The 27,315-nt window shown below is 34.3% G+C and overlaps 1 protein-coding gene and 1 pseudogene across 1 annotated transcript; one reads left to right on the top strand and one right to left on the bottom strand.

The window, feature by feature from the left end:
- Positions 1-287: 287 nt before the first annotated feature.
- Positions 288-3,152, bottom strand: LOC105763056 (glycine cleavage system H protein 2, mitochondrial). The gene is made up of 3 exons (XM_012581102.2): positions 2,744-3,152; positions 1,120-1,379; positions 288-694 (listed from the first exon to the last, which is right to left on the bottom strand). Exons 1-3 carry the CDS (start codon positions 2,820-2,822, stop codon positions 566-568), a joined length of 468 nt encoding a protein of 155 aa, XP_012436556.1. The 5' UTR covers positions 2,823-3,152; the 3' UTR covers positions 288-565.
- Positions 3,153-9,978: 6,826 nt separating this feature from the next.
- On the top strand, positions 9,979-27,237 carry LOC105761942 (BAG family molecular chaperone regulator 3-like; annotated as a pseudogene).
- Positions 27,238-27,315: the final 78 nt, after the last annotated feature.

Below are 27,315 nucleotides of genomic sequence, written 5' to 3'. Positions count from 1 at the left end.
TAAAAGGAAAAGTAAAATATTATCATCGATAACAAATCAAATCAAGCAAAACTGAAGTCTTAAATATTATAATTCAAATCCTATTTCAGTTAAATATCGATAATGTTTCAAGAGATGAAAATGAAAGACCTCAAAGTCTAATGGATAGCTCTGCCTTTGGATGGATAGGACTAGATGAAAGGCCTAATGCTGAGGAAACAAGAGTTAAGAACCTCAGGCCCCAACCATTCACCATCATTGTAATTTGAACGGATACATAAATATATCAGCCAGCATTAACCTCGAAATGTTTGAAATGCTTCACTTTTCAGCGTCATTTCCTTATCAAAACCCAAATTTGGTACACTAGTGATAGTTAAATCACTCATTTCCAAACCCCAAACCAATAATTTATTCCAAGAAAACATGACACCAAATCGAAACCCAAATACGGGGACATTAAACTACATAGTCTGATAATAGTTTGGAAACATCAACAAGAAAGCTACAATTCTCAACCAGTCGTCTTCCCGGTTATCTCTCTTTGCATAGAACCCGACATCCAACATCGCCAGGGCATCTGCTCTCAGTGCTTTGAATCTTCTTCCTCACAGAACTTAGAGTATTCTTCTGAGTCCATCAAGTTCTTCAACTCCCCAGCATCTTTCATCTCAACCTTTATAATCCATCCATCCTCATATGGACTTGAGTTAACCTAAATTGTGGTGAACAAAGATTGCGGACATAAGCAAAAGTGAAGGATATATTACTAAAAGCAATTAAAAGAAACACTTGAAACATTCAAATGATCCAATCAAGACTCTGGCTACATTTCAACATGAGGCAGTTGCAGGTAGTTAAGCTCAACCAAAAGGCGAAAAGAATGAAGTATTGGATGGACCACTAGTAGCATTCACGATCAAGATTAATGAAATGTTGGGTACTAACATCCTTATGAAACAGGCATTGATGTATGGAAGAACACGGGCACTATGGGAAAGACACAAGCACATGCATAGTGGAGGACACTTCACACGGTGAAAAGCTTAACCCAGTTTAGCAGACACCATTACACAATTAATATAATTGAATTAATGAAATTTCGAAAGGAATAGTCTATGATAGGATGGAAGAGCTAACCTTAGCAGGAGAGCCACTGAGCTCATCATTAACTTCAACCACTTTTCCTGAAACAGGAGAATTAACATCACTTGTAGCCTTGACACTTTCAACTGCTCCAAAACTTTCACCTTGCTTTACAGCAGCTCCCACTTCGGGTAATTCAACATACACAACATCACCTAAATGATCTTGAGCATGATCAGTGATACCAATAGTGGCAGAGTTACCCTCAACCTTCACCCACTCATGAGAATCCGCATATTTCAGATCCTTTAGAACTGGAAGAAAACGGAAGAGATGCATTAGCTACTGTAATACAAACAATAAGCAATAACAATGAAAATGGGATAAAGTACTTACAACTCTAGACACAAATTAAACCATAAATTGCAGCTGACTAAGGGATTAAAACAATTGAATATCCAGTTAAATACAGGCATCATATAACTGGTCTTAGCCTCTTAGGTGCTTTCTTGTTCTTTTAAGGAACAAGGAACCATGCTTCCACAGAAAGCAAAATATGAAGTTATATCATAGTGAAAACGGTTGCATACTGCTAATATTAGCTCCAGATGTGAACCTCAATGATACAGAAAATCACCATGAACTGTAAGATCACATATAAGATAGCCACCAAAGGTTGAGAACATAAACATGCTAAGAACCCTATCAGTGTCTGCTAATTTGCCATTAGTGGGCAAAAATCCAAGACAATTCCATGTCTCTGTTTAAAAAAAAACCGCAACTAATGGCAATTGGACTGCATAGCTTATTAGCACAAGGAATCAGAACGAATATGAGGGATAAAAAAAAATTCCATGTCTCTGCATGCACATTACATCCCATTAATCAGTTGCAGTATATTGGTGTTGCAGCAATACCGAATCCTCGTGCTCGGTTCTATTTGTTTTGATACACCAACAAAAGGTGCGCATACAATTTCTGTAATTTTGACTGCTATTTCCTGATTTCTTCACATTTTTTTTGTTCTTTCATTACCAAATAAGGCAAACAATTCAGTCAAAACTCTAACATCATCATTTTGATGAGAAATGAACCACCATTGCTTCAAGCAACAGCAGCAATAGTTGCAAGGTGTCACTGTACACTATACACTATACGCTATACCCTTCACCGTTTCACTGATGTAATCACCATTAGATCACTATTAGTCCTAACGCTCTAATGCTCAAGTATTAAACATATCTCTAGCCGTACAAGTGCTACATGGAGAGCAAATTATGAAAGGTTGTTTGAATCCCAACAAATGAAAGGCTTTAGGCTACTTTAATCTTTATGATGGTTTTTTTTTTATCTAAATCAAACCGAAAGAAAAAGTTATGAAAATGATCGATCAGAAACACAATCCTAAATTACGGAAATTTGGGACATGTATATATCGATCACAAAACATAAATCCAAAACATCTTGACACCATGTATAGCAAAAGAAAAGAAAAAGCCAGTCACATAAATCGATTTGATTTTTTTTATTTGTTTCTGAAAGGTAAAGCCTTGGATCAATCCCAGACACGAGATCCCGATTTCGATCCAAACCCAAAACCATTCTATAGATAACAGGGTCCTCGCGATCATTTAAGAAACCATGAAAACAACAGAGAGGAGAAAAGTTAAGTAATTACCAGTGGAAAAGCCTCTGTGGAAGACAGAGATCCTGAGGTAAGAAGCCGCCCTTGAAGCCCACAGCATTGATGAAGCCATCTGCAATGTAAATCTGGTGGAAAGTGGTGGAGTTATAGTAGTATAATTCAAAGGAAACTGCTAGCTGCTTGCTTCTGTGTTGGACACCTCGTATTATGGAGTGCAACTACATACAATAGGGTTTTGTTTATATTTTTGGTGGGGTTGGTGAGTCCGGAGTGTAGTGTACCACTGTCGTGGTTTTTTTTTTTAAATTAAAATAAATAATATTTTATTAATATATTTATGAGACCAATAAAAAGGGAACCATGCGATATTGAACAGAAAAAATAATTTTTTTTAAAAAAAAAAGAAAGGGGGCGTCGAGAGCATATAAGAGTGTAGTTTCAGCTTCGGTATCAAAGATGGTAGTGAGTCAATGTATCAACAACAAACCGCACTTGATGGAGGTTGGTGGTGGACTTGACACTCTTATTAGTTTTTTTAGAATTAAGAGATGCCTTTGGGCTTTGCCTTATGTTCTGCCTCTTTGCCATACACCGCTTCAGGTGTTGGTTTATTTATTTATTTATGCTTGCGTTTCATCTAACTTCAAGGCCATATTAAGTTATTATATATTATACGCATGTCCATGTCCAACCAATTTCTTTTGTTACTTTGTGCGTTTATTCTGAATAATCGCTGATATAAGTGTACAATAAAGAAGGGGATAAAAGAGAAAATTGGTGACGAGGAGGCGAATTCACTTAGATAAAGAGTCAAAAAATTTAAGAAAGTAGAGGAGGAGTAAAGTATCCTTGAAGGCAAGGGAGACTGAGTGTTGTATATAAATGCTTAAGGATGTTGAGAGAGTAAAAAATTATTCCTTCATTGTTCTTCAGGGTATTTATAGGGGAAGATCTCATGCCTAGTCTCATCTTGGTGGTGCCACATCACCGACAGTATGGGTGGTGGCTCACTCGTGTGGTTAGCCAGGTGGCAAGTCGGTTGTCCTCAAGTGTGGTACTGCTCTGACTTTCCCTTGGATGGGGTAGTACAAAGTTGTTATATCTCAGCGGTCCCTAGTCATCCCTTTTTGATGGTAAGTGTGTTTTTGCTAAAAGTTGGTGACCTGATGGCGATTGCAGTGCACGAGTAGTTGGTCACTAGGTGACCAGTCGGACGATGCAAGGTGGGAGACCAATCGAGCGCTATGGAATGGGTAGCCATTCACGAGTCTTTCTCAAATAACTTCCCAAGACACCACATGTCCAAATGGTGTAAGAGTATAATAATCATAAGAATTAATGGATATTATTATATTGTTGATTCTTAAGTGGAATTAAATAAGAAAAACTCCACAAATAGATTAAAATTTTAATGTAGTGGGTTAGGAGATCTATCTAAGTATAAGTTCAAGTCCATCCATCATTAGGTTCTAGGAAAGCTCAAATGAACTATATGACATGGGCCTCGTTCTCAATTTGATGAAACCAGCTCACAATTCCACATTCTCAAATTTTAATTTTAATTTACTTGGAATATATTTTGATTTTTGGATAAAATATGCATAGTAAATTATTAGATTTTTGAAACATCCCTGAAAAAAAGAAAGAAAGCTAACATGTTATTTAACGAGTTAAGTAGGTATTCTTTTCAAAGCATGCTAAATAAAATTAAATTAAATATTTCTATTTAACTTATTCACATTTTTTCACTATTGTGAAACAAATAATTTCTTCTTTAATAAAGGATAATTTTTTTTTCCAATCATGAAATAAATTTATTAGTCACTCAGACTGCAAAAAAAAAAAAAAAACAAACAAACAAACAAACATGCCAATGATTCAAAAAGGCCAAAACCTAGAATTGTTCCAAACGAGCAAACAACAAGAACTAGCAAAACAAGGATTGATCCATGACTATTAGTAATTACAATAAAACAACCAAAAGAATAGGGGCCAACATCATATGAAACAACAAAGTATGATCTACTAAAGACCTCCCAAACGTAAGCGGTTTAACATGGTTTCTATGATCAAATGAGCATCAATTCAAGGTAAAGGCCATGTTTTGTTGCAGGCTCAACCATTAGTAGTGATTTGATACGTTGAAAATGCTTGGATATAATCATCCAAATTTGAGTAAAAACACTCTGCAAAACTTTAAACAATTGAGCACACCAATAAAATGAGGGTATCATTCCTGTTTGGACAATCTTTAATGACTTCTATGAAAGGTAGTAATTCCCATATCCTTTGGACCAAGTAGCCACTACAAAAGCTATGATGTAATAGTGCGGGTAGGCATGGTCTCCTACTCTAGATAAACTTGAACCATACATGTACCCTATATGAGTAATAGGAATATAAGCACCATTTCCAACTTAAACCATATCTGGACCCTATATGAAGACCCATTGGACAAAGCACTAAGGTCACTGGTGATGTAATTGGTGCCCCCTGTATCTAGATACCAAGTTACATCCCACACCATTTCTAGTGTGGCTAAGGTTGTCACAATATTAATTGAATGTGTAGGACCAAAAGATTATTTAAGTTAAGTGGTGTATATGAAAAGGGAAAACTAATGAGACTAATCAAAGACAATAGAAACACGCAAAATTGCTACAAAAGAAGGATTAGATGGCGGAATAAGTGGCGTGGGGAAAGGAAACTGAGTGGTGTTAGGTGGAGCTAAAAATTTGCTAAAGGGAAGGTAAGTGTTAGCTGAAGAAGGGACATAGGTGCAAGTGTTTGCATTTATGGTAAGAGATGGGTTTTAGAATTGACTAGGAGGTCTGGTAGATAAACCAATAAAAAGGGTTAAACTGGTAAAAGCACTTGAACATAAAGTGGCTAAGTTTGCCACACAATTGATACTAGGGCCAAGTATTGTATTAAACCCACCATTACCTTTTCCTCAAACACAATGTGTTAAGCTCGATAATCACCAAAAGAGGGTGAATTGGTTTTTAATCTCTATGTGCTTTGTTATAGAGTGGATAAGATTTTTGGTTAACCATGTTGCACTAGTGTTATCACATTTGATTGCAATGTGATCCATGTCAATTCCATAATCTACTAATTGTTGCTTCAACCAAAGAATTTGGGCACAACTACCGACGGCAACATATTCTACCTCGGTGGTGGATAAAGAAACATTATTTTGTTTCTTAGAGAAAAAAAAAGCATATTCCATAAGAATGTACATGTCCTGGAAGTGTTTTTTCTATCTAACTTGCATTCTCCAAAATCTTCATCGGAGTAAGCATGCAAACTAAAAGATGAATCATTTGGTTACCAAAACATTAAGTTTAGAGCATCCTTAAGGTACCTAAATATTCTCGTAATGGCTTGTAAATAAGACCCTTAGGAGATGATTGATATCTAAAGCACAAGCATACATTAAATATTATATCCAGTCTACTTGCGGTAAGATAAAGTAATGATCCTACCATAGACCTGTAAAGTTTAGTATATATACATTTACCTCATTCATCTTTGTCAAAATTTGGTGAGGTGCTCATTGGTGTTGATTGAGGTTTTTAGTCCTCTATTTTAAACTTTTTGAGCATTTCCTTGATGTACTTAGCTTGGTTGATGAAGATGTCATTTTTAGTTTGCTTAATTTGGAGCCCCAAGAAGAAATTGAGCTCACCCATCATTCTTATCTCAAACTCACCTTGCATAATCTTAGAAAAATCTTGACAAAGTGATTCATTAGTAGCACCGAATACAATATCATCAACATAAATTTGTACTACTAGAATATCTTTGCCTTTAGATTTTATAAATAAGGTGGTGTCAACTTTTCCTCTATTAAAACCATTTTCAATCAAAATTTTAGAAAGCCTTTAATACCAAGCTCTAGGAGCTTGTTTTAAACCTCCTCATTTATAAAACCATTTAAAAATGCACTCTTGACATCCATTTGAAAAAGTTTAAAATTATGAAAGCATGCAAAAGCTAACAATATTCTAATTGCTTCTAACCTAGCTACTGGTGCATAAGTTTCATCATAGTTTATTCCTTCCTCTTGGCTATATCCTTGAGCAACTAGACTAGCCTTGTTTCCAAAAATATTTCCATTTTCATCAAGTTTGTTTCTAAATACCCATTTTGTTCCTATAGTTGCGTGATGACTAGGTCTTTCAACTAGGGTCCATACTTGATTTCTTTCAAATTTATTTAGTTTTTCTTGCATAGCCATTATCCAAAAATCATCATTCAATTCATCAGCAATACTTTTAGTTTCTATGCAAGAAATGAAATCAACATAATTACAATTATTCCTTATTGAAAATCTAGTAATTACCCATTTAAAAGGATCATCAATAATGTGGCCATCTTTAACATGTGATCGCTCTCTTTGGTGGTTAGTTTCCTTCCCAACTTGAGTTGGTTCTTATAGATAATCAATTTTGAGTTCTTGAACCATCTTAGCTAATACTTGTTCTTTAAGTGATGCTTTGTTTGGACCTGCTTGATAAATCTCTACATCATCAAGATCAATAGAATCCTTTCTTAAAGAAGAGTTAGACTTATAAAAATTCACATGTATAGACTCTTCTACTATCAGGGTTCTCTTGTTAAAAACTTCATAAGCTTTAGAATTAGTGGAATATCCAAGAAAAATGTCTTCATCACTTTCGGCATCAAATTTTCATAAATTATCTTTTCCATTGTTTAAAACAAAACATTTGTAACCAAAAGGATGAAAATAGCTAATATTATACTTTCTTTATAACGACTCAAATTTCAGTGGTGTCGAAAAATGCGGTATCAGAACTCTATTTTTGTAAACTGAGCCTGTAAATATAAAATAAAAATATTTGCGGAGTTATCATGAAAATATATTAAAGTTTTGTTAAGAACTTAAGTGTAGTTAATTAAAACTAAGGGACTAAATTGTAAAATTTTAATCGCTATTGAGTTTTAATTAAAAAGACTTGGGGACCTAGAAAACAATTATCCAATGGACCAAAATGACAAATAAACCAATAATAAATAATAACTAATGAATGATAATGATGACATTAATTTGGTTTTGATTAAAAGATAAAATTATATAATAAAACATAATTAATTTGATTAAATTTGATTAATAAAAGGATAATTATATATATAACATTAGTGGAAGGAAAGATGATAACACCTTCTTCCACCATCTAAGTTGGAAAAAAATAAAACAAGCTATGGGGTTGCATATATGTAATGTGATATGAATGTATATAAAAGATTATACGATCCATTTAGAACCAAGCCTTGGGGGCCAAGTTGAATACGAATGAGCCAATAAATTCTTGTAATAGGTTTGAATGGTCGATTTGAGGGCGTTACAAGTTGTTAGGTACTGTTCATGATCTACAAATATAATTATTATTGCCAACATAATTGGAAGTCTAATGGGTCACACACGATAATGGAATTTGGAAATTAAAATTAGAAAAGACTAAATTGAATAGTTCAACAAAGTCCAAGGGCCAAAGTGTTATTAATCAAAAGTTGATTAAAAACTAGCCTATATATTCTAACTTAGCCACACTTATCTAGTTGTTTTCTTTTGGTTTCTCCTTTTCTCATGGAAAAGCAAAAAGATAATAAATTTTTTTTTTTGAATTTTTGCTTCTAATTTTCTTTTCAATATTGAGATTAAGACCGAAAGGGGTGTGGATATGCGTGATCAAATAGCTAGCACTATCTTTGCAAAGCGAATCTCGATCTTAAAAGGTTTTTTAAATTCCTAATGTGGATCATTGTTAGAGGCCGGATATTTGGGCAACTGTTGGTTTTCGACAATCGAGCTCGGTGTTCGTACAAAATCGGAGCAATAATTGAATGAGAATGGTGACCACACTCGTTCAAGGTACTAATTCTTCTACTGTATTTTTTTGCATGAATATGTGATAAAATTGTTCAAACTGATCCTTGGTGGAATTTGATGCATTGTATGTTTTCATTTTCTTTTGTGTTTACTTTTATGCTTGTTTCAATATTATTTTTTAGATGCAATCAAATTCCAAAACTAAAATCAAATTTTTGACACAAATTAAAAATGGGTTGTACAATTTATGTCCTATCACACCCCAATATAGCAACCTTACTTTTGTATCTAAAAAACTATATTTCTCACCTTTAAGTAGAGAACTTGGGCTGTAAAACAAAACAACAAACTTGTTTTACACTCTCAATGCACTCTTAAATGAAAGTTCATCAATGAACATATAAGTGCTATAAACTCTAGTTAGTTCTAACTTACAGAAGCCTCTAATATATAAGAGTATAAGACTTGCTAAGATAAAGGTCAATTACAATTAAGATACCATAAAAATAGCCTCACAAAGTCTAGAATAAATCAAATATTTCCAAGATAAATTTTCAATGAAGTTTTGATCTAATCTTGTTATTTCAAGGGATTCGAATTTTTGATTCGATTAGATCCAATCTTCAAAGGCTTATTGCTTTACAAGATGAATATTCAAATATCAACCCACACTCGTCCACAAAATATTTAAGCCATTGCTCAATTGATTTGGTTGAAAAGATTTCCAACTTCAAATAATGCGAGTTATGCTACTTATCAAAGTGCTAGTTGAAGTGGCCATTTTCGTTAGAACTTCAACAGCCACTTAAAAAAACTTTCTTTAATAATAAAACCTCTTTCAAGGTTGATCAGTCTTTTTATATTTAGAGTATGAATTCATCTTCACAAAGTAACATTTAATCTATCTTAATTTGCTCAAATCTCATCAAATTATCAATTATCCAGGATATAAAATATCATAAAGTCAACCCATATCTTCTTGGATTGCATATCTCAGTATATAAAGGAAGTAGATCACATAAGAATCTTTGAAAAATAATCTTGATCTAGTCTCTTCTCCAAAACTAAACACAGGATTGGTTGTACAAAATTCAAAAAAGATGCAAGTAAATACTCAAAATATTTCGGTCAAACATGCCAACAAATAGGGCAAGTTATGTGTCTAGCACAATGATAACCGGAGTGGCCACTTCTATTAGCACATAAGAAGCTACTTTAAAAACTTGCCTCAACATACACATTCTTGTCATTTTTTTATCATTTTATAAATATAATTCTCGTGTTCATTATCAGTAAAGAAAGCTAAACTCATTCATTCGATCCAATGTCTTAGAGTTATTTTTCCTTTATTTTCTCTTACAAATTTAGCTAAGAAAATTTTCTCGCAACAGAATTTTAGTTTGACACCAAGATGATAAAGATAAAATCCAATGTGAATTGCAGAATGAGTGAAAGCTCAAAGAACACATCATCGTCCACAATCATAGAAGTAGAAATCGAGTGGGAAATAAGAACTAGTGGGATGCTAGTGCACAAAAGAACGAAGAGATATGAGGTTCCCGCCCTTGATATTTGCTTATGATTTATTTACGAGGTATCTCATTGTAAGATCTCAGTCAACTTTCAAGTGACTTTTGGTAACATATACATTACCTAGTCTACTATTACCTTCATTGTGCTGGAAAAATCCATTTAGAAAAACAATTTACGGTTATAGAAAAAAATTTAAAATTTCAAAACTAAGCCTGTTTGTAATATTTATAGTAATAAACTTTTTAGCAAAAAGTACATTAACTTTGTGTGAGACGGATTCAAGTTAATCCCGACTTTCAACCAAATGACCTTTTCCGCTATCCTCGTACTCTAAATTGCGTCGAGTGTGGGATCGAGCAATACGAACCAATCACATAACAGGAAACAATATTATTACTTTCAACAAAAAAGTGGTAAAGAACATAATTTCTAAAAAATATAATTTATTCTTATTTAATAAATTCTCATGACTTTCTGGCAGAATAATGATGTATGAAAATTTATGATTTTAGACCAACTAGTGACATCTATTTATAAGGACAGATAGAAGAGTCTTGATTGAACAAGCCATTGTAAAATAATATTATTGAAATAGAAAATACTCCTCTAGTCTAACACCCTAGTAATAATACTAGGGTTGTCACCCCTCAATTATGATATTAGGGGTTTTGGGCCTCTTATGCATTGGGTCCAATTATATGTTTTTCCTAGACTTTTAACTTAGCAATTTATAATTTAATTCAACCCAATATTTATTTTCTATTTTCTAAAATAAATATTAATTAATTAATTCAGTTAACTAAATTAATTTCTCAATTAAATAATTTTTCAACTCAATTCTAATTTCGTTGAAATCATGACAACTTTACCGTAAAAGAATTTATGAGGAAATATATTTAATTTCTTTATTCAACGAATTCATAATGAATAATTAATTTAAATCTATTTTCAAACTTCAGTTATTTAATTATAATTAATTAAATAATAATTCAAAAACTTAAATTAATTCTCAAGTTATTTTTGTACTTAGTGAGAAAATGCATTCATTTGTGAATACGACTCATTTCTCTAACTTCATCATTTCCATTCATTTGTTAGTACAACTCATATCTGTAACTTCATCATTTTCATTCTTTTATGTTCATTTAGTCCTACACGCAATTCATTTCTAGTTTCAACGAGTTAGCAGAGGGACTAATTGAAATTTATAATTAAGGCTCAAATAATTTATTATTAAGTTTCATCTTTTCTCCTATTAATTATAAATTTATTTAGTCACAAAGTCATTCCACTATAGCATCTTCACTAAGCTCTCTCTAATTATATTCTATTATGAAAGCTACTTAATAAGTGTTCGTCTAATGACATTATTATAAGTGTGTTTCCTCCTAGGATATTCTTAATCTTTTGGGATAAATTAGTTCTCCCAATATAAACATATTTTTATCTCATAGTAATCATTACAAATTCCTTTATGAAAAGTAAATTACTATCAAATGGTAATTAAGACATTTATCACAAAGACAAATGACTCGTGGTCACGTTTACTTTTCATATATCATGTAATGCCGATGAAAGGATATCATTTACCCGTTAGTTGGGTTATGAATTTCACTATTGTGAATGATGCTACATATTATAGAAGCCGTATACTCAACGTGCTAGCTCTCGGTTCATTATCTATTTGAGCTCAGGTTTTTACTTATGTCAAAGTATACAAGTCACGCATACATAGTTCATCATCCACTCAGGATTAAGACATGCCACATTCTGAACGTCACAAGTGAATAAATCCATAAACAGATCTAGGATCTATTCTACTTGGGTCTTATCTAATGTACTGTCAATCCAATCAATCACATATATGTCTTTATCTTCTTGGAATCTTTTGTTATGATGCTCAAGATAAAACATCTCTGCAGTTGGATTTGATAAACAACATATTAGTCTTTCAATTAGTTTGTTCATTTCCGATTATACTAAGGACATGTTTAGGTTTATCTACTAATACAATGTCTTTTTGTATTATGATTCAACAACGTAATATCGTTTAGTATTAGTTAAACATTAGATAATTGGTGAGTCAACATTTATTTTCATTTTGTTTAACTTGCAACAACTGTTGAGGACAATATACAAAGAATATTAATTACATAATTGATATTTTATTAAATCAATTTATTTAAAAAATATAAGTGTTATTGTATCATGTAAATGAAATCGAAAGAATGGTCCATGAACATTGCAAGGGAGGTCTAACAGCGGACACAAGGTTACATGTGTGGCAATAGAGGTTGATATTCAAAGACAAAGAGAGAGAGAACAATTGAGTATTTAGATATGTGTGGAATGAAAAATAGCTCAAAACCCATACTCATGAAAGACCCAGCAAGAATAGAGACGCCAAGATCTTAATCGCACATCAATCACGTCCCATGGAACTTGATCAGCTAGTGGACCAAGCCTTTTTCAATGTCATCCACATATATTTTATTTATGGGGGAATTTACTTTAAGTTAACCATTACTTTTACACACTTTTTTTTTGGGATTTACACTTCCATTACTTTCATATTTTTTAGTAGGATTTGATATTTTAGTTATCTTTATGATATATAATAGGGAAAGCATTAATATAGTTCGAACAAGTGCCAAATAAGTGTCTTAAAAGAGTTTTAACTATCGTTTCATACAAGTTGAAGCCCTAATATAAAAATAATCACAAAATTAGAAACTACCTTGAGCTAAAAAAATTAAACCCTAAATTAAAATTATTGTCAAACTCAAACCTCAAATAATTAACTCTATTTCTAACCTTAAAATTCATTTAACCTTACTTAATTAACTTAGTGGAGTATGTAATTTGTGGATGATAATAGTTATTTTAGTTCACATTCTAAAAGGTAAAAGCAAATGTTAAGTAAGTTTATGGTATTATGATAAATTTAGTTTTTAATATTTACATCTTTAGTTAAATTGATTTTTAGTTAAATTTAGACATTAACCTTTTAAAAGAGTCAAATCATTTTTTAAGAGAAATGCAAACTAAAACATTAATTATTTTAATAATGTTGGCATGATACCTCCATGGTAGTCCGCGTTTACTTCATGTTGGAATGTCACTATTTATCTTATATGTCACGTTAACAAATAATTTAAAAATTATAAAATATTCAAAAATAAAATATTTTAAAAATAAAAATTTTAAAAAATTACATGAAGTACTGTGGATTGCTATGCAACCTATTTTGTTTAACAATATAACGTTTTAATTAGTATTTATGTTAAAAACAACAATTCAACAATTTTTTTTAAATTTGATGGTAAAATTCGATTTTTTTTTAAAGTTGAGGTAAAACTTAACTTAGACAAAAATAATATTTAAATTAACAAAAAATCTAATATTAAGAGACAAAATTTATGATTATACATAAGTTTAATATTGGTCAATGCATTGATAGAAGAATCTTGGATTAAGGGTAAGGTGTAGACAACGCAAGTGTGTCACAGCTGGATGACATGAAGATGAAGTGAAAGTTGGGGCTTAAAAATCATGAATGATTTAAATGTTAAAATCAAGATCCTCAAGTGGGGCAACAGGCTTTATGCAAGTAAAGGCATCAACAAACCCTGACCACTACTTAGGGATGGCAATGGAGTGAGGCAGAGATGGATGTTCCTAAATCCACCACCGCTCCACAGTTCACACGCTTTACTCCACCACCTGCCATGCTCCACTGTGGATGTATAATCTTGAAATCCACTACCACCTCTATGGATGTTGGATGCATCTATCCCTACTCCACCCCGCTCCACTTCAATTTAATTTTTGCTACTTATCTTTAATATTTTTAAAGTCAAGTAAATATATATTAAGGTTAGAAGTCTGCCGCCTGGCATGAGATTGTTTGCCGATTGTCACTCTTTGGTCTGTTGTTTAACAAGGTTTAACCAACTGGTGGGAGCTCAATGGAGGAGGAGTTGGGTAATCTAAGCATCATAGACAAGAAGGAGAATCCATTTCAGGCTCAGGAAGATGAATCGACGTTGAAGGAGGATTATAAACTGTGTTTGGTGGGGAGTTATTTGGCAGCAAGTGTAATGTATTTTCTTTCAATGAGGAATACAGTGGCTAATCTATGGCATCCTATAAGGAGTATCTCAATCATAGATATTGGTGATAAAAGATACCTATTTTGATTCTTCTATAAGGTGGATATGAACATGGTTTTGGAAGGGTTACCATGGTTCGTTAATAACCATTTGCTCCTATTGTATAAGATTTAGTCGAGTGAAGATCTGTCTATCTTCCCATTAATTTATGCAAAATTTTGGGTTTAGATACATGATTTATGCAAAATTTATATGTCAGAGTCAATGGCGAGACAGTTTGGGACTTTCTTAGGGGGCTTTCTCTCTTACAACACAAAAATAATCCTCTCAAGTATGAAAAGGTTTATGAAAATACGAGTTAGGTTGGATGTTTGATTACCACTAAAATGTAGGAAAAAGATTTCTTTGGGGGGAAATCGGGTTATGAACGCCTGATTTCAGTATGAGAAGCTTAGTATGTTTTGTTTCATTTGGCAAGCTTGGACATGGGGGAGATTTTGCCCACTGCAGGTAACGGTGGAGCCATCCAAGATAACATTTGGTTAGGATATATCGTTAAGAGCCCCGTCGAGAAGAGGGGCGCCAATAATTAGCCGGTGGCTGAGGGAGGTAGACATGAACGTGGATCAGAGACTAGATAAGGAAAAGGAAGGGATAAGTAGCGGTCAGGGTGAGAACTTTGTCACTCATTATTAATTTCTGAAGGCGAAGGGTATGGGTCCATTTAATTTTCAACCAATCTTACCTAGTAATATTGTTATAGGGCTTAGTGATACAAGAGTTATGAAATTGGCTTTTGGTGATAAAGATAACCTAATTTTGATTCTTGATGGTAAAAAAGGTAACGTATGGTAGGAAGAACATCAAATGTTTTTTATTAATATTGATTCGGAGGTTTTGGAGGAAAGCTATGGAAGATCAGTTGGTTCTATGGTGTAAGGCAATTGGGCACAATGAAAATACTAAGTTTGAACGTGTCGCGTGTGATTATGATATACGAATTGTGCAAGTATACACGTCGAATCAAGTAATAAAGTGATAAGTGAGCTCGTCTCCACAGGGATCAGATTAGGTATAAAATTGGTCAAGTTGTTATAATAAAGTGCGAGTAATGTTATGTTATGGAAAAACTGAGTTAAATATGCAGTGATAAAATAAATTAATAAGATTGAGTGCGAAATGTATGCTAGCTAATATTGGAAAATGCTAAGGCAAAGCAACAGTAAGAATGAAATGACAATTACGAGAATAATTACGTGAATAATATGCAACGAATAAATAAACGACTAAGAATGCTATGGCAAAGATATTACGGTAAAAGATAAGGGTTACGTCATATTGAGTGGGAAGATCGGGATTACTAAGAATCTACTTCTCCTGTCAGCGATTCCTCAGCAAAATCATACCTAGCCTACAACCTAGAAGAGTTCTAGAGTGGCCTGCTTCTTCTGAGAGCAAAAACCTCAAGTTACCTTACTTGTGTCTTAGGCCTTTAATATGGTACCATGTACTGTTCCCTTCTGTAGGAACGTTGCTCTATGTCTAGAGTCTAATGCAAGTATCGCTTGAGTACTTGCCCATATCATTCAACCACAGTCTAACTAATCTAACCTTTTCAAAATTTAGATTAATATAAGGGTATTCTACACAGTCGACTATGTCTAGGGATTGCTCCCATATATTGTAAAGAATAAAAAATTGAATGAAACAGTAAAATAGTTCAAATTTATACTGCAACCATTAAAGACAATTAAAGTTTCATCAAAGTAATCACAACCCTATTAGATTAAAATCATAAGTTGGCAAAAAAAATTCAACTCAAACATCATTTTCATCATTGTAATTCACGAAGGAACATATTAAAAATAATGGAAGAAAGTCTGGAAGACAACGTTCGCTTGTCCAATCCATACTCCAACTGCACAATGGCTGAAAGGGGTTGCCTTTTATTTTTCTCTTCATGTCTCTATTCAGTCGCTACCTTCTATTTCGCCTAAGAATCTCTATCCGTTGTTTCGCCACTAGGGTTTTCTTCTTTTCTTCTTTTTAAATTGTTTTTTTCTTCTTTTTTCAGGATAATTCCCACAGCCAAAGATTTATCTTCTCCTCTTTTCCAAACAGATTTATCTGGTATAAGTAGAGTTAGACTGAAACTGATATGCGCTGAATATTGACTGGACTCCTTCCCGGTATTTCCACGGCATACGAGCTAACAATTTGGCCACCCTTCTGCCCCGACAAAATTCACTTCTTTATTTCTTGTTCTTCATCCTGCACCTACCAATACCACAAAACATAGCACTTCCACGAGCAATTACAAGCACCTAGTATTTAAACGCAGCCTAAGTTCTAATGAAATGTCCTAAATGCAACTAGATGTACTTAAGTACAGACAATTAACTAGATCCAAATGCAATTAGATGTACTTACCCGAGTTAAATTGTGGAATTTGTAGTAGTTCAAGGACTATTGTGCTAATTTCCCTTTTTCACGATTATCTACGGGCTCTTGATCTAAAATATAAAATTATTCACTCATTAGCATATATTTCAATTCTAATTCACTTCACAATTAATACCCTTCAATTTTCAAAATTACGAATTACCCTAAATTTTATAATTTTTACAATTTTGTCCTCGCCAATTAGCCTATCAAATGAGCTAATTTTCTCAATTGAAAATTTATCTAAATAATATAAACTATCATACAACCTTTGATCAAAATAATTTTATTATCAAACCTTAATATTTAATCTTTTCACAATTTGGTCCTAAAATCAATTTCTATCGAAATCACTTGATAAAATCATCATATAATAAAATTAAAGCTCTAAATCCATGTTAATTCATCACAAAAATCCAGCATTAATCAATGTTAACTTTCAAAATTACCCATAAAATCAAAAAGTAATGACATAAATAGTTGGATAATCAGCTTGAATTAAACTTACATGAAGTAAAAATATGATAATCAGCTTTTGGGAATCTCCTATGGCGTCTTTAGCTGAAGAATTGTGAAGAAATTGCTAGAATCTCTTTTAATTGCTTATTTATTTGTTTAATTTTTACAAAATTTCCAATTGTGCCCTTGTTTCACCTAATTTCATGATTTTTCTCTGCTTATGCTGGCCCAACCATCCTCTTTAGGATAATTTGCCCTTTTAGTCCTCCCTTATTTATCACTTGAGCCATTTAATCATTATTTCTTTAATTAACAAGTTTTGCACCTTTTTCAATCTAATCTATTTTAATTAATTAACTATCAAAATGTTAAAATTTTCTAACGAAAATTTAATACTACCCCAATGACACTCCGTAAATATTTATAAAATATTCACAGCTCGGTTTATAAATTTGAGGTCTTGATACCTCGTTTTCGAAACCAATTATCCTAATAAATTCTTCCAAAACACAATTCATTAATTCAAAAGTCTTCCTAAAATCACATTTGGCTCATAAATAATAAATAATAAAATTTTTGAACTCACTCGTCGGATTTAGTGGTCTCGAACCACTGTTTTCGACACCACTGAAAATTGGGTTGTCACCTGGAAATAGGTTCGGATATTGTGATCTCATCGATTCCTCTGTTTCCTAAGTAGCCTCCTTTAAACCATGACAATACCACAATACTTTAACTAATGGTACTCGTTTATTTCGCAATTTCTTAACCTCTAGGGCCAAAATCTTTACCGATTCTTCCGAACATGTCATATCCGGTTGCAGTTCAGTTTCACTGTGAGGAATCACATGTGAAGGATATTATCGGTACCGTCTCAGCATCGATATGTGGAACACGTTATGAATTTTCTCAAGTTCTGGAGGCAGAGCTAATCTATAAGCCACAGGGCCGATTCTTTAAATAATTTCATATGGTCCAATAAATCTTGGACTCAGTTTTCCTTTTCTGCCAAACCGCAATACTTTTTTCCACGGTGAGACTTTTAAGAACACTCAATCTCCAATTGCAAAATCTATATCTCTTTTTTCAAGTCTGCATATGATTTCTAACGGTCAGAAGTAGCTTTCAAACTGTCCTGAATGATTCAAATTTTTTCTTCAGTTTCCCATATTAAGTCGACTTCCACTAGCTTGGATTCACTCAATTCAGACCAATACAATGGAGTTTTACATTTCCTTCCGTAAAGAGCTTCAAATGGTGCTATTTTTATACTGGATTAATAACTATTGTTATAAGCAAATTTAGCCAAAGGTAAATACTTTTCCCGACTACCTCCAAACTCTAGTATACAGCATCTCAACATATCATCCAGAATCTGAATCACTCTTTCTGATTACCCTTCAGTCTGAGGATGAAACAATGTACTAAAATTTAATTTTGAACCCAGAGCCTCTTGAAATTTATTCCAAAATCTCGATGTAAACCTCGGATCCCAATCTAAATTAATGGATGTGAGGACCCAGGTAACCTCACAATCTCTAATATATACAATTCAGCTAACTTCTCAAGTGATTCTAATCGAAAGAAAATGTGCCGACTTAGCTAATCTATCAAGAATCACCCAAATCGAATCTTTCTTTCTCGGAGTCATAGGTAATCCGGATACAAAATCCATCGTGACAAGCTCTCACTTCCATTCAGGAAACATGACAGGTTGTAACAAACCCGTTGGTACCTGATGTTCTTCTTTCACATGTTGACAAACCAGACATTTTGCTACGAACTCACAAATTTCCCTTTTCATACCCGACCACCAATACATCCATTTCAAATCACAATACATCTTCGTACTTCCCAGATGGATGGAATACATGCTATTGTGAGATTTAGAAAGAATACTATTTTTCAAGTCTGAATTATTCGGAACGCAAATTCTACTGGGATAACGCAACATACCATTATCAGCAATGCTATACTCTGAAACCAGATTATCCTGAACCATCTGTCTTTTTTACACCAATTTCGGATCCTCATCTTACAATTCCCGAATCCATTGAAAGAACAAAGGTTTTGTTCTCAATTCTACTAATACAGAACCATCTTCAATAAAAGACAAATTAACATTCATCGCTCGAAGTGCAAACAAGGACGAATTTTAACTAAGTCTATCCGCAACCACATTAGCCTTCCCCGGATGGTAGACAATAACCAAATCATAATCTTTAAGTAACTCTAGTCCCCGTCTTTATTTCAAATTAAACTCTTTCTGAGTAATCAAATATTTCAAACTCTTGTGATCCGTAAACATATAACATTTCTCGTTGTATAAACAATGTCTTCAAATCTTCAAAGCGAATACGACTGCAGCCAATTCAAAATCATGTGTAAGATAATTCTTCTCATGCGTCTTTAACTGTCGAGAAGTATAGGCCATTACTTTTCCTAATTGCATCAATACACAACCCAATCCATTTAGAGATGCATCACTATAAACAACATACGGTACACTCGATTCTGGCTAAGTTAATATCGGAGCTTCTGTCAACATTTTCTTCAACTGATCAAAACTTTGCTGACACTCATCAGACCAAACAAATTCAATATTTTTCTGTAGTAATCTAGTTATCGGCGAAGTAATCATCGAAAAGTTCTTGACAAAACGGCAATAATATCCTGCTAAACCCAAAAAACTTTGTACTTCAGAAACATTCTTTGGAATTTTCTAATTCACCACTGCAGATGCTTTACTCGAGTATACTCGAATCCCTTTGGCTAATATAGTATGACCCAGAAATCCAACTTTATAAATCCAAAATTCACATTTTCTAAATTTTGCATACAGTTGTTTCTCTCTCAAAGTCTGTAGCACAATTCTCAAGTGTTGTGCATGTTCGTACTTTGTTTGTGAATAAATTAGTATATCATCGATAAACGCAGCCACAAATCTATCCAAATAAGGTTGAAAAATTCGATTCATTAAATCCAAGAAAGCAGCATAGACATTGGTCAAACCGAATCGAGTTTTAAAAGCAGTCTTTGGCACATCACACTCTTTAACCTTCAACTGATAATACTCAGACCTAAGGTCTATCTTCGAAAATACTGCGACACCCTTTAATTTATCAAATAAATTATCAATTCAAGGCAAAGGATATTTATTTTTAATTGTGACCTTGTTCAATTGTCTGTAATCTATACACAGTCTGAAGGAACCTTTTTTTTTTCACAAATACTCGGCCTAATGAACCCTTTGTCTAGTAATTCTTGCAACTGTGCTTTTAATTCCTTTAACTCAACTGGCGCCATACGATATAGTGTTACTGATATCGAAATTATTCCCAAAATTACACCAATTACAAACTCAACTTCACAATCAGGTGGTAAACCCAGTAATTCCTCAGGAAACACATCAGCAAACTCATTAACAATTGGTAATTGTTCTAACTTCGATTCAAAATCTCGAGCATCAAGAATGTAGGCTAAAAATGCTTCATTACCTCCCCTGTCTGACCTTTCAGATCAATTTGTTTCTTTCAACAATTTACTACATCATCATGCTTCGTTAACCAATCCATTCCCAGAATAACATTAAATTCCCGAAAGGTTAGCAACATCAAATTAGCAGGGAATTTACAGCCTTTTACTTTCAATGGACAAGTTCGACACACTAGATTAACTATCACACTTTGGCATAATGGATTAGTGACTTGAATATCATAATTAGTAGACTCAACAGACAATTTCTTTTCTGTTACTAATGGAGTGCAAACATAAAAATGTGTGGATCCATGGTCAATTAATGCATATATAGTAACATAAAAAAGATAGAATGTAGCAGCAATCACGTCCGAGATGTAGCTTCCTCTCTCGCTCGGATGACATAAGTACATGCAGGTGCCCTAGCCTCTGACCGGGTAGCAGAATCCCTAATACCCGAACAAGCTATTCCAGTAGCACTATTTTGTCCCGAAAGTCTACTTCGTTGAGAAGTGGCCAACTGTTCCTCTTTTGGTCTTCCTCCTGTCTTTGTAATTGACAATTCCGAATAAAATGATCAGTGGCTCTGCATTTGTAACAAGCCATCACTTTACCTCTACATTCTTATTTGATCATTCCGGCATTAGAGTAGCTCGACTGAAATCATCTCTAGACTTTTTCGCAGGTAAAGCTGAAAATGACTTGGAGGAACTTCTCTTGTAGGATTCTTTATTCCTTTTATCCCGTTGCATTTTCTATTGTACACCTCTTCCATTTTCGGAGCACGATCTGATAGAACGACAAATTCTCATATTTTCGTGCCCCTAATCACCATTTTGATGTCATATTTTAACACTTCTACTAATCGAATACACATTTCTTCTTCTATTGGTACAATTTCCCGGGCATATCTGCTGAGGTATACAAATTCTCTCTCGTATTCAGCTACTGACCGATTCTCTTGTCACAAGTCAAAAAATTCCCTCTTCTTTTTGTCCAAGTATCTTTTGCTGACATATTTCTTTTTAAATTCACTCTGAAAGAATTCCCAAGTGATTTTATCTTTCGGCACCACGACCACTATAGTCATTCACCAATTATATGCTTCCTCTTTCAGTAGTGACACAGCACATCTCAGGTAATCTTCAAGAGAACAAGCTATTTCCTTAAAAATTCTTATCGTGTTCTGAAGCCAATATTCAGCTTTCACAGAATCATCTTCTGATCTACCTCGAAATTCTTCGGCCCCATACTTTCTGAGTTTTTCGATCGGTGTATGATTACTGAATTCAGTCATCGGAAGAGGTGGAGGTGCAACCGGAGGCATTTCGGACGGTGTAGTAGGGGGAGGAGGTTGTTGAGCCAAGTTTCTTTCTTGCATGAATTCACTAAACCATTGATTCATAAACCCAAAAAAATATATTTTTAAACACTTATTCTTGAGCCGAAAGAATTGGGACGTTACTACTTGTCCCATGTTCAGATGTTTGTACTCTACTATTAGCCTCATCATGATCAGCATGTTCAAATCTATCTGACATCTTTATAATCTGTAAGAAAAACAACGGTTAGATTGAATCATACACATCACACTATCACAGATTTATATGGCATGTATTTCTAGACACTTTACACACTACATTCATTCTGAGATTCAGCTAAACCAAGTTATGATACTACTAAATGTAACACCCCTAATCCTTATCCGTCGTCGGTATAGGGCTACGGAGTGTTACTGGACTTTCCGGATTAAATAGGAACATTTCATAACATTTAGCAAACATATTAGAAACCATGCAAAATACTCGTATTGTCCCTTGTATAAGTCCCCATGGCTCAAAACACGCGTTAGAAATAAATTAAGACTAAATCGAAAGCTCAAATAATATTTCACAAAATTTCAAAATTTTTCTTAGGAGCAGAGGAGACACACCTGTGCGGCCGGCCGTGTGAAGAGACATGCCCTGCCGTAGATCGTATGGACATTCGGCGTGAGGCACATGGCCGTGTCCCAGCCTGTATCCATACCCGTGTAACTCTCTGACTTGGGTCACATAGCCAGCCATACGCCCGTGTGCTAGGCCGTGTGTAGGATGCAGGGGACACATAGCCAACTCACACGCTCGTGTACTAGGCCGTGTGAAAAAACTTGGACATTCTGTTTCGAAAATTTAAGATACAGGGGACACATGGCCAAACCACACGCCCATGTGTCAGGCTGTGTGTCACAAATGGCTGAGACACACATCCGTGTCTCTGCCCGTGTAGACGAAAACAAGTCATTTTATGGTCTCTTTTCTCACACATTCTTGACTTCAACCTACACACATCAAATGGCATTACATATAGGTCGTAACAAGGTCACCAAAAATACCAATTCCTAATTTTAATATGGCCATATTATCACATATATTCTAACATTCTAATTAGATTATAAATCAATTCACACGTGTAACTACCTATATCAACATGTTTTACCAATTTATTCATTATTATGACTAGGAACTATCCATCCATTAACCACACTAGTACTTATACCAAACATGATAAAACCATACATATATAAGTTAACTTGAAACATAAACAAAATGTAACTCTTGACATTTACACAACCATTTCAATCCCAATCTCTTTTAATTGCTTGTTTATTTGTTTAATTTTTACAAAAATTTTAATTTTGCCATTATTTAACCTAATTTTATGATTTTTCTCTATTTATGCCGCCCCAACCATCCTCTTTGGGATAATTTTCCCTTTTATTCCTCCCTTATTTATCACTTGAGCCATTGAATCATTATTTCTTTAATTAACAAGTTTTGCACCTTTTTCAATCTAATCCTTTTTAATTAATTAATTATCAAAACATTAAAATTTTCTAACGAAACTTTAATACTACCATAATGAAACTCCGTAAATATTTATAAAATATTCACGGCTCGATTAATAAAATCGAGGTCTCGATACCTCGTTTTCAAAACCAATGATCCTAAGAAATTCTTCTAAAACACAATTCACTAATTCAAAAGTCTTCCTAAAATTACATTTGGCTTATAAATACTAGATAATAAAATTTTCAACTCAATCGTCAAATTTAATGGTCTCGAACCACTATTTCTAGCACCACTGAAATGGGGCAGTTACAACCAGTGTATGTCATGTAGTGCTTTCTTTTTCCTAAGCCACTTTGTAACAGGTTGGAAAGTGTACTTAATATATTTTGGTGGAGGAATAACACCTCGGGTGGAGGTTGTCATTGGAGCACTTGGCAAACTCTTTGTTTACTGAAATCTTGTGGTGGTTTGAGATTTCGTGATCTAGCGTTGTTTAATGTTTCTTCGTTAGAAAAATAATATTGGTGTATTTTAACCAAACCATCCAGTTTGTTGGATCAAGTTATAAAAGCAAGATATTTCCCAAGCTCAGTTAGAAGCTTACCCGTCACTTACCTAGAGAAGTATTTAGAGTGCTCGAAGCTTAATTGAAAAGGGAACAGGTTGGAAAATTGGTGCAGGTGAGAATGTTACTATCTAGAATGATTTTTGGATCCCTGGACAAGGCAATGGACGAGTAAGGCATCAGGACATTGATGTGAGGTACACAACAGTAGCCGATTTAATTGATCATAGCACTAATACTTGGGTCTAGGGGGCAATTAGAGCATTGTTTGATGAGGAGTTGGCAGAGAAATTTTTTTGTATTCCAATTGGCCGATCATAACTGATGAGATGGTTTGGAGGTATGAGAGTTCTGGGGAATATACTTATAAGAGAGGATATAGGCTACTACTAGAAGAATAGTTACAAAAAAGGGGATTTTATGCCACCACGCCTACCTATTTACAAAGTTCTATTCTAGGTTATGGGTTTTACCAATCCCAGCAACAATAAAGATTACACTATGGAGGTTTACAAATAATTATCTACGAGCTTTTGATAATTTACAAAGGAAAAATCTCCAAGTAAGTAATATCTACTTTTTATGCAACTTAGAGGAAGAATAATTTACAAAGGAAAAATCTCCAAGTAAGTAATATCTACTTTTTATGCAACTCAGAGGAAGAGTCCATTAATTATGTGGTACGTTTCTGTTCTATCTCAAAATAGATTATGGATTCTTTGAATATTGGAACTGTTCCTATCTCAGAGAGCTCAGACCATAAGTCATGGTTAGCAGAGGTGGTCCTGATTTCTAATGAAAAAACACTAAAACTAATAGCAATATCGTATTGGGCAATCTGGTATGCTAGAAACAAGATTGTGCATGAGAGTGTTAGGTAGTCTGTGCAAGAGTTGATTGTGTTCATTAAGGCTTCCCTATTAAAGTTGAAGGTCGTGGATGAGTTCAAAACATCAACCTGCTCGCAGATAGAGGAGGAATGGATGCCGCCCGGTTCAGATTGTATGAAAGTCAACTTCAATGCTTCTTACAAAGAGTTCCATTTCACGGGTTCTAATCAGGAATTCTTTGGGCTTAATAATGGCTGCATGTACCTACCCGCATTATGGGATTGTCGATGCTTTTGTTGCCAAAGCATGAGCTTGTGAACAGGGCATTGATTTTGTTGTGGAGCTAGGGTTTAAATTGGTACAAGTGGAGGGGGACTCTCTGACAATAATCAAGAAAGTAAACTTAGCTACACAAGTATGTTGAGCCCGATCATCAAAGACATCAAAGGAAAAATGGGGGATTCGAAATAATCACCTTTCAGTTGTTGGTAGACGAGCCAGCGTTGTTGCGCAAGCCTTGGCTGCTGAAGGGTGACGGTTACACGAGCTATGATACTAGGTGGAGGAAGCCCCACTGGTAGTGAAACGAGAAACTGAAAGAGATCAGCAGCGCTAGGTTTCTCGAAGATGAACAGTGTCAGTCAGCTTTGGAGTTTGGAGATGCCCATCATTTCTACCTCCATGTGGTCTCCAAAGTTTTTCTCTCCTCTCAATCTTTCAGAGTGCGTAGGCAATGATATTATGGGGAGGTGCCGAGGAGAGATTTTTAGCAAGTTTTCATCGAAACTGAAGGAGGAAAGGAAGGGGCTGTTATTTCTTGTTGTTTTGATTAGTTTACACTGTTTTTGTTGGTGTTTGTTCGTTTGTTAGCTTTCTATCAAGAAGTCTATTTCATTTGTTTTTACCGTTTGCTTATTTTTTTTTTGTGGTAGGTTGAGGGGCCCGAGACATGAGGTGTAGTGGAACATTTAATGGCACCGTTATCCTTATTTTTTAATGAAAATTTATTTCAAATTAAAAAATAAACAATTAAACATAATTCTTTAGAAAAATATTTAAACATAAAATATATGAATTTTTCTATAATACATTATTATAAATTTACCCTTTTAATAGTTATATATATACAAAAATAACATGGTAATTTTATATTGTAGAGCGGAGCAAGAGAAGCAATTACTATAACCACTTCATACCCACCCTCTAAAAAAAATCCACCCGCCCCACATCCACTTTTCAGAAGAAAAAAATCCACTCCACATGAAACAAATCAATTTGAAATTCAAGAAACAGTTCAAATTTTACCATCCGTACTAAAATTCAAGAAATAGTTCAAGTTTTACAATCCTATCACTCCCCATATTTTAGGAGCTTTGGTACAGGCTAGAGGTGATCATGGGTTGGGCTACCCGGCCCGGCCCGACCCGACGGCCCGCCCGAAAAATGGGAGGGTTCGAGTAAAAATATAGGCCCAAAATATGGGTTTAGGCAAAAAAAGAGGCCCGTTTAGAAAACGGGCCGAGCCTCGGGTAAAAATTTTTTGGTCGGGCTCGGCCTGGCCCGAATTATATATTAAATATATTTTTTATTTTTAATCAAATATATATTATATATTATATATATTTAATATGGGCCGAGCTGGGCCGGGCTCGAGCTTAGCAATTTTCTCTCAGACCGGGTTTGGACAAATTTTTAGGCTCATATATCGGGGTAGGCCAAGCTCGGGCCTAGAAAATGGGCTTAAAATTTTGTCTGAGCCTGGCCCAGCCATGATCACCTCTAGTACAGGCCCCATCATCACCTTATCAACGTGTTTGTCACAATCTCAAGTTTTAGCCAAATTCAAAATCCTTATTTTTTCTATTAGATACATAAGAACAAATTCCTTTTTCAATTGTACTTGAAAATTTTTTTTTTCCTTTTTATTTTTAATGCATTAAGAAAATTAATGTTATTGTTGCATGAGCTAGGAACTTGAATGTTGTTGGGGGCTGGGGGTGGGGGGCGGGCTCTTAGGTTTTTGCAATGGAAAAATCAATCTCCAATGGAGTCCAGGTACCGGAGGTGAGATGCTGATGGGACAACCAATAAAGGTAGACAACATTGCTGCCGAGAGAGATGCTGTTGCCCAGAAAAGTTTGCAGGTGCCTAAGCTGGATTCATTCAGAACGAGAGAAGTTTCAAATTCCTCGCACATAATAAACATTGATCCCGTCATCGTAAAATGCAGAACGTGACTCAACAATCAGAACAGTTTAGTGTATGGTTTTCTAGGGCAAGAGGGTTGAGAAATGTGTTGAAACACTTGACATGCTGAAGATATCAAATGGTAGAGCAGAGCCTGTTGCTGTCACAACTCAACCAAGTAGGAGACCTTTGATCCTTCACCAATGCCACGCCACAATGGAACTTTTTGATTGATACAATCATTAATTATCCTTTCGTTACTGTTAGGGGTCAACCCGATTAAGCAACAAGTTACAAAAATAGCTGAATAAA

This window comes from Gossypium raimondii, chromosome 12, assembly GCF_025698545.1.
Source record: "Gossypium raimondii isolate GPD5lz chromosome 12, ASM2569854v1, whole genome shotgun sequence".
Lineage (NCBI taxonomy): Eukaryota > Viridiplantae > Streptophyta > Magnoliopsida > Malvales > Malvaceae > Gossypium > Gossypium raimondii.
This window is presented reverse-complemented; position numbering and strand designations above follow the sequence as displayed.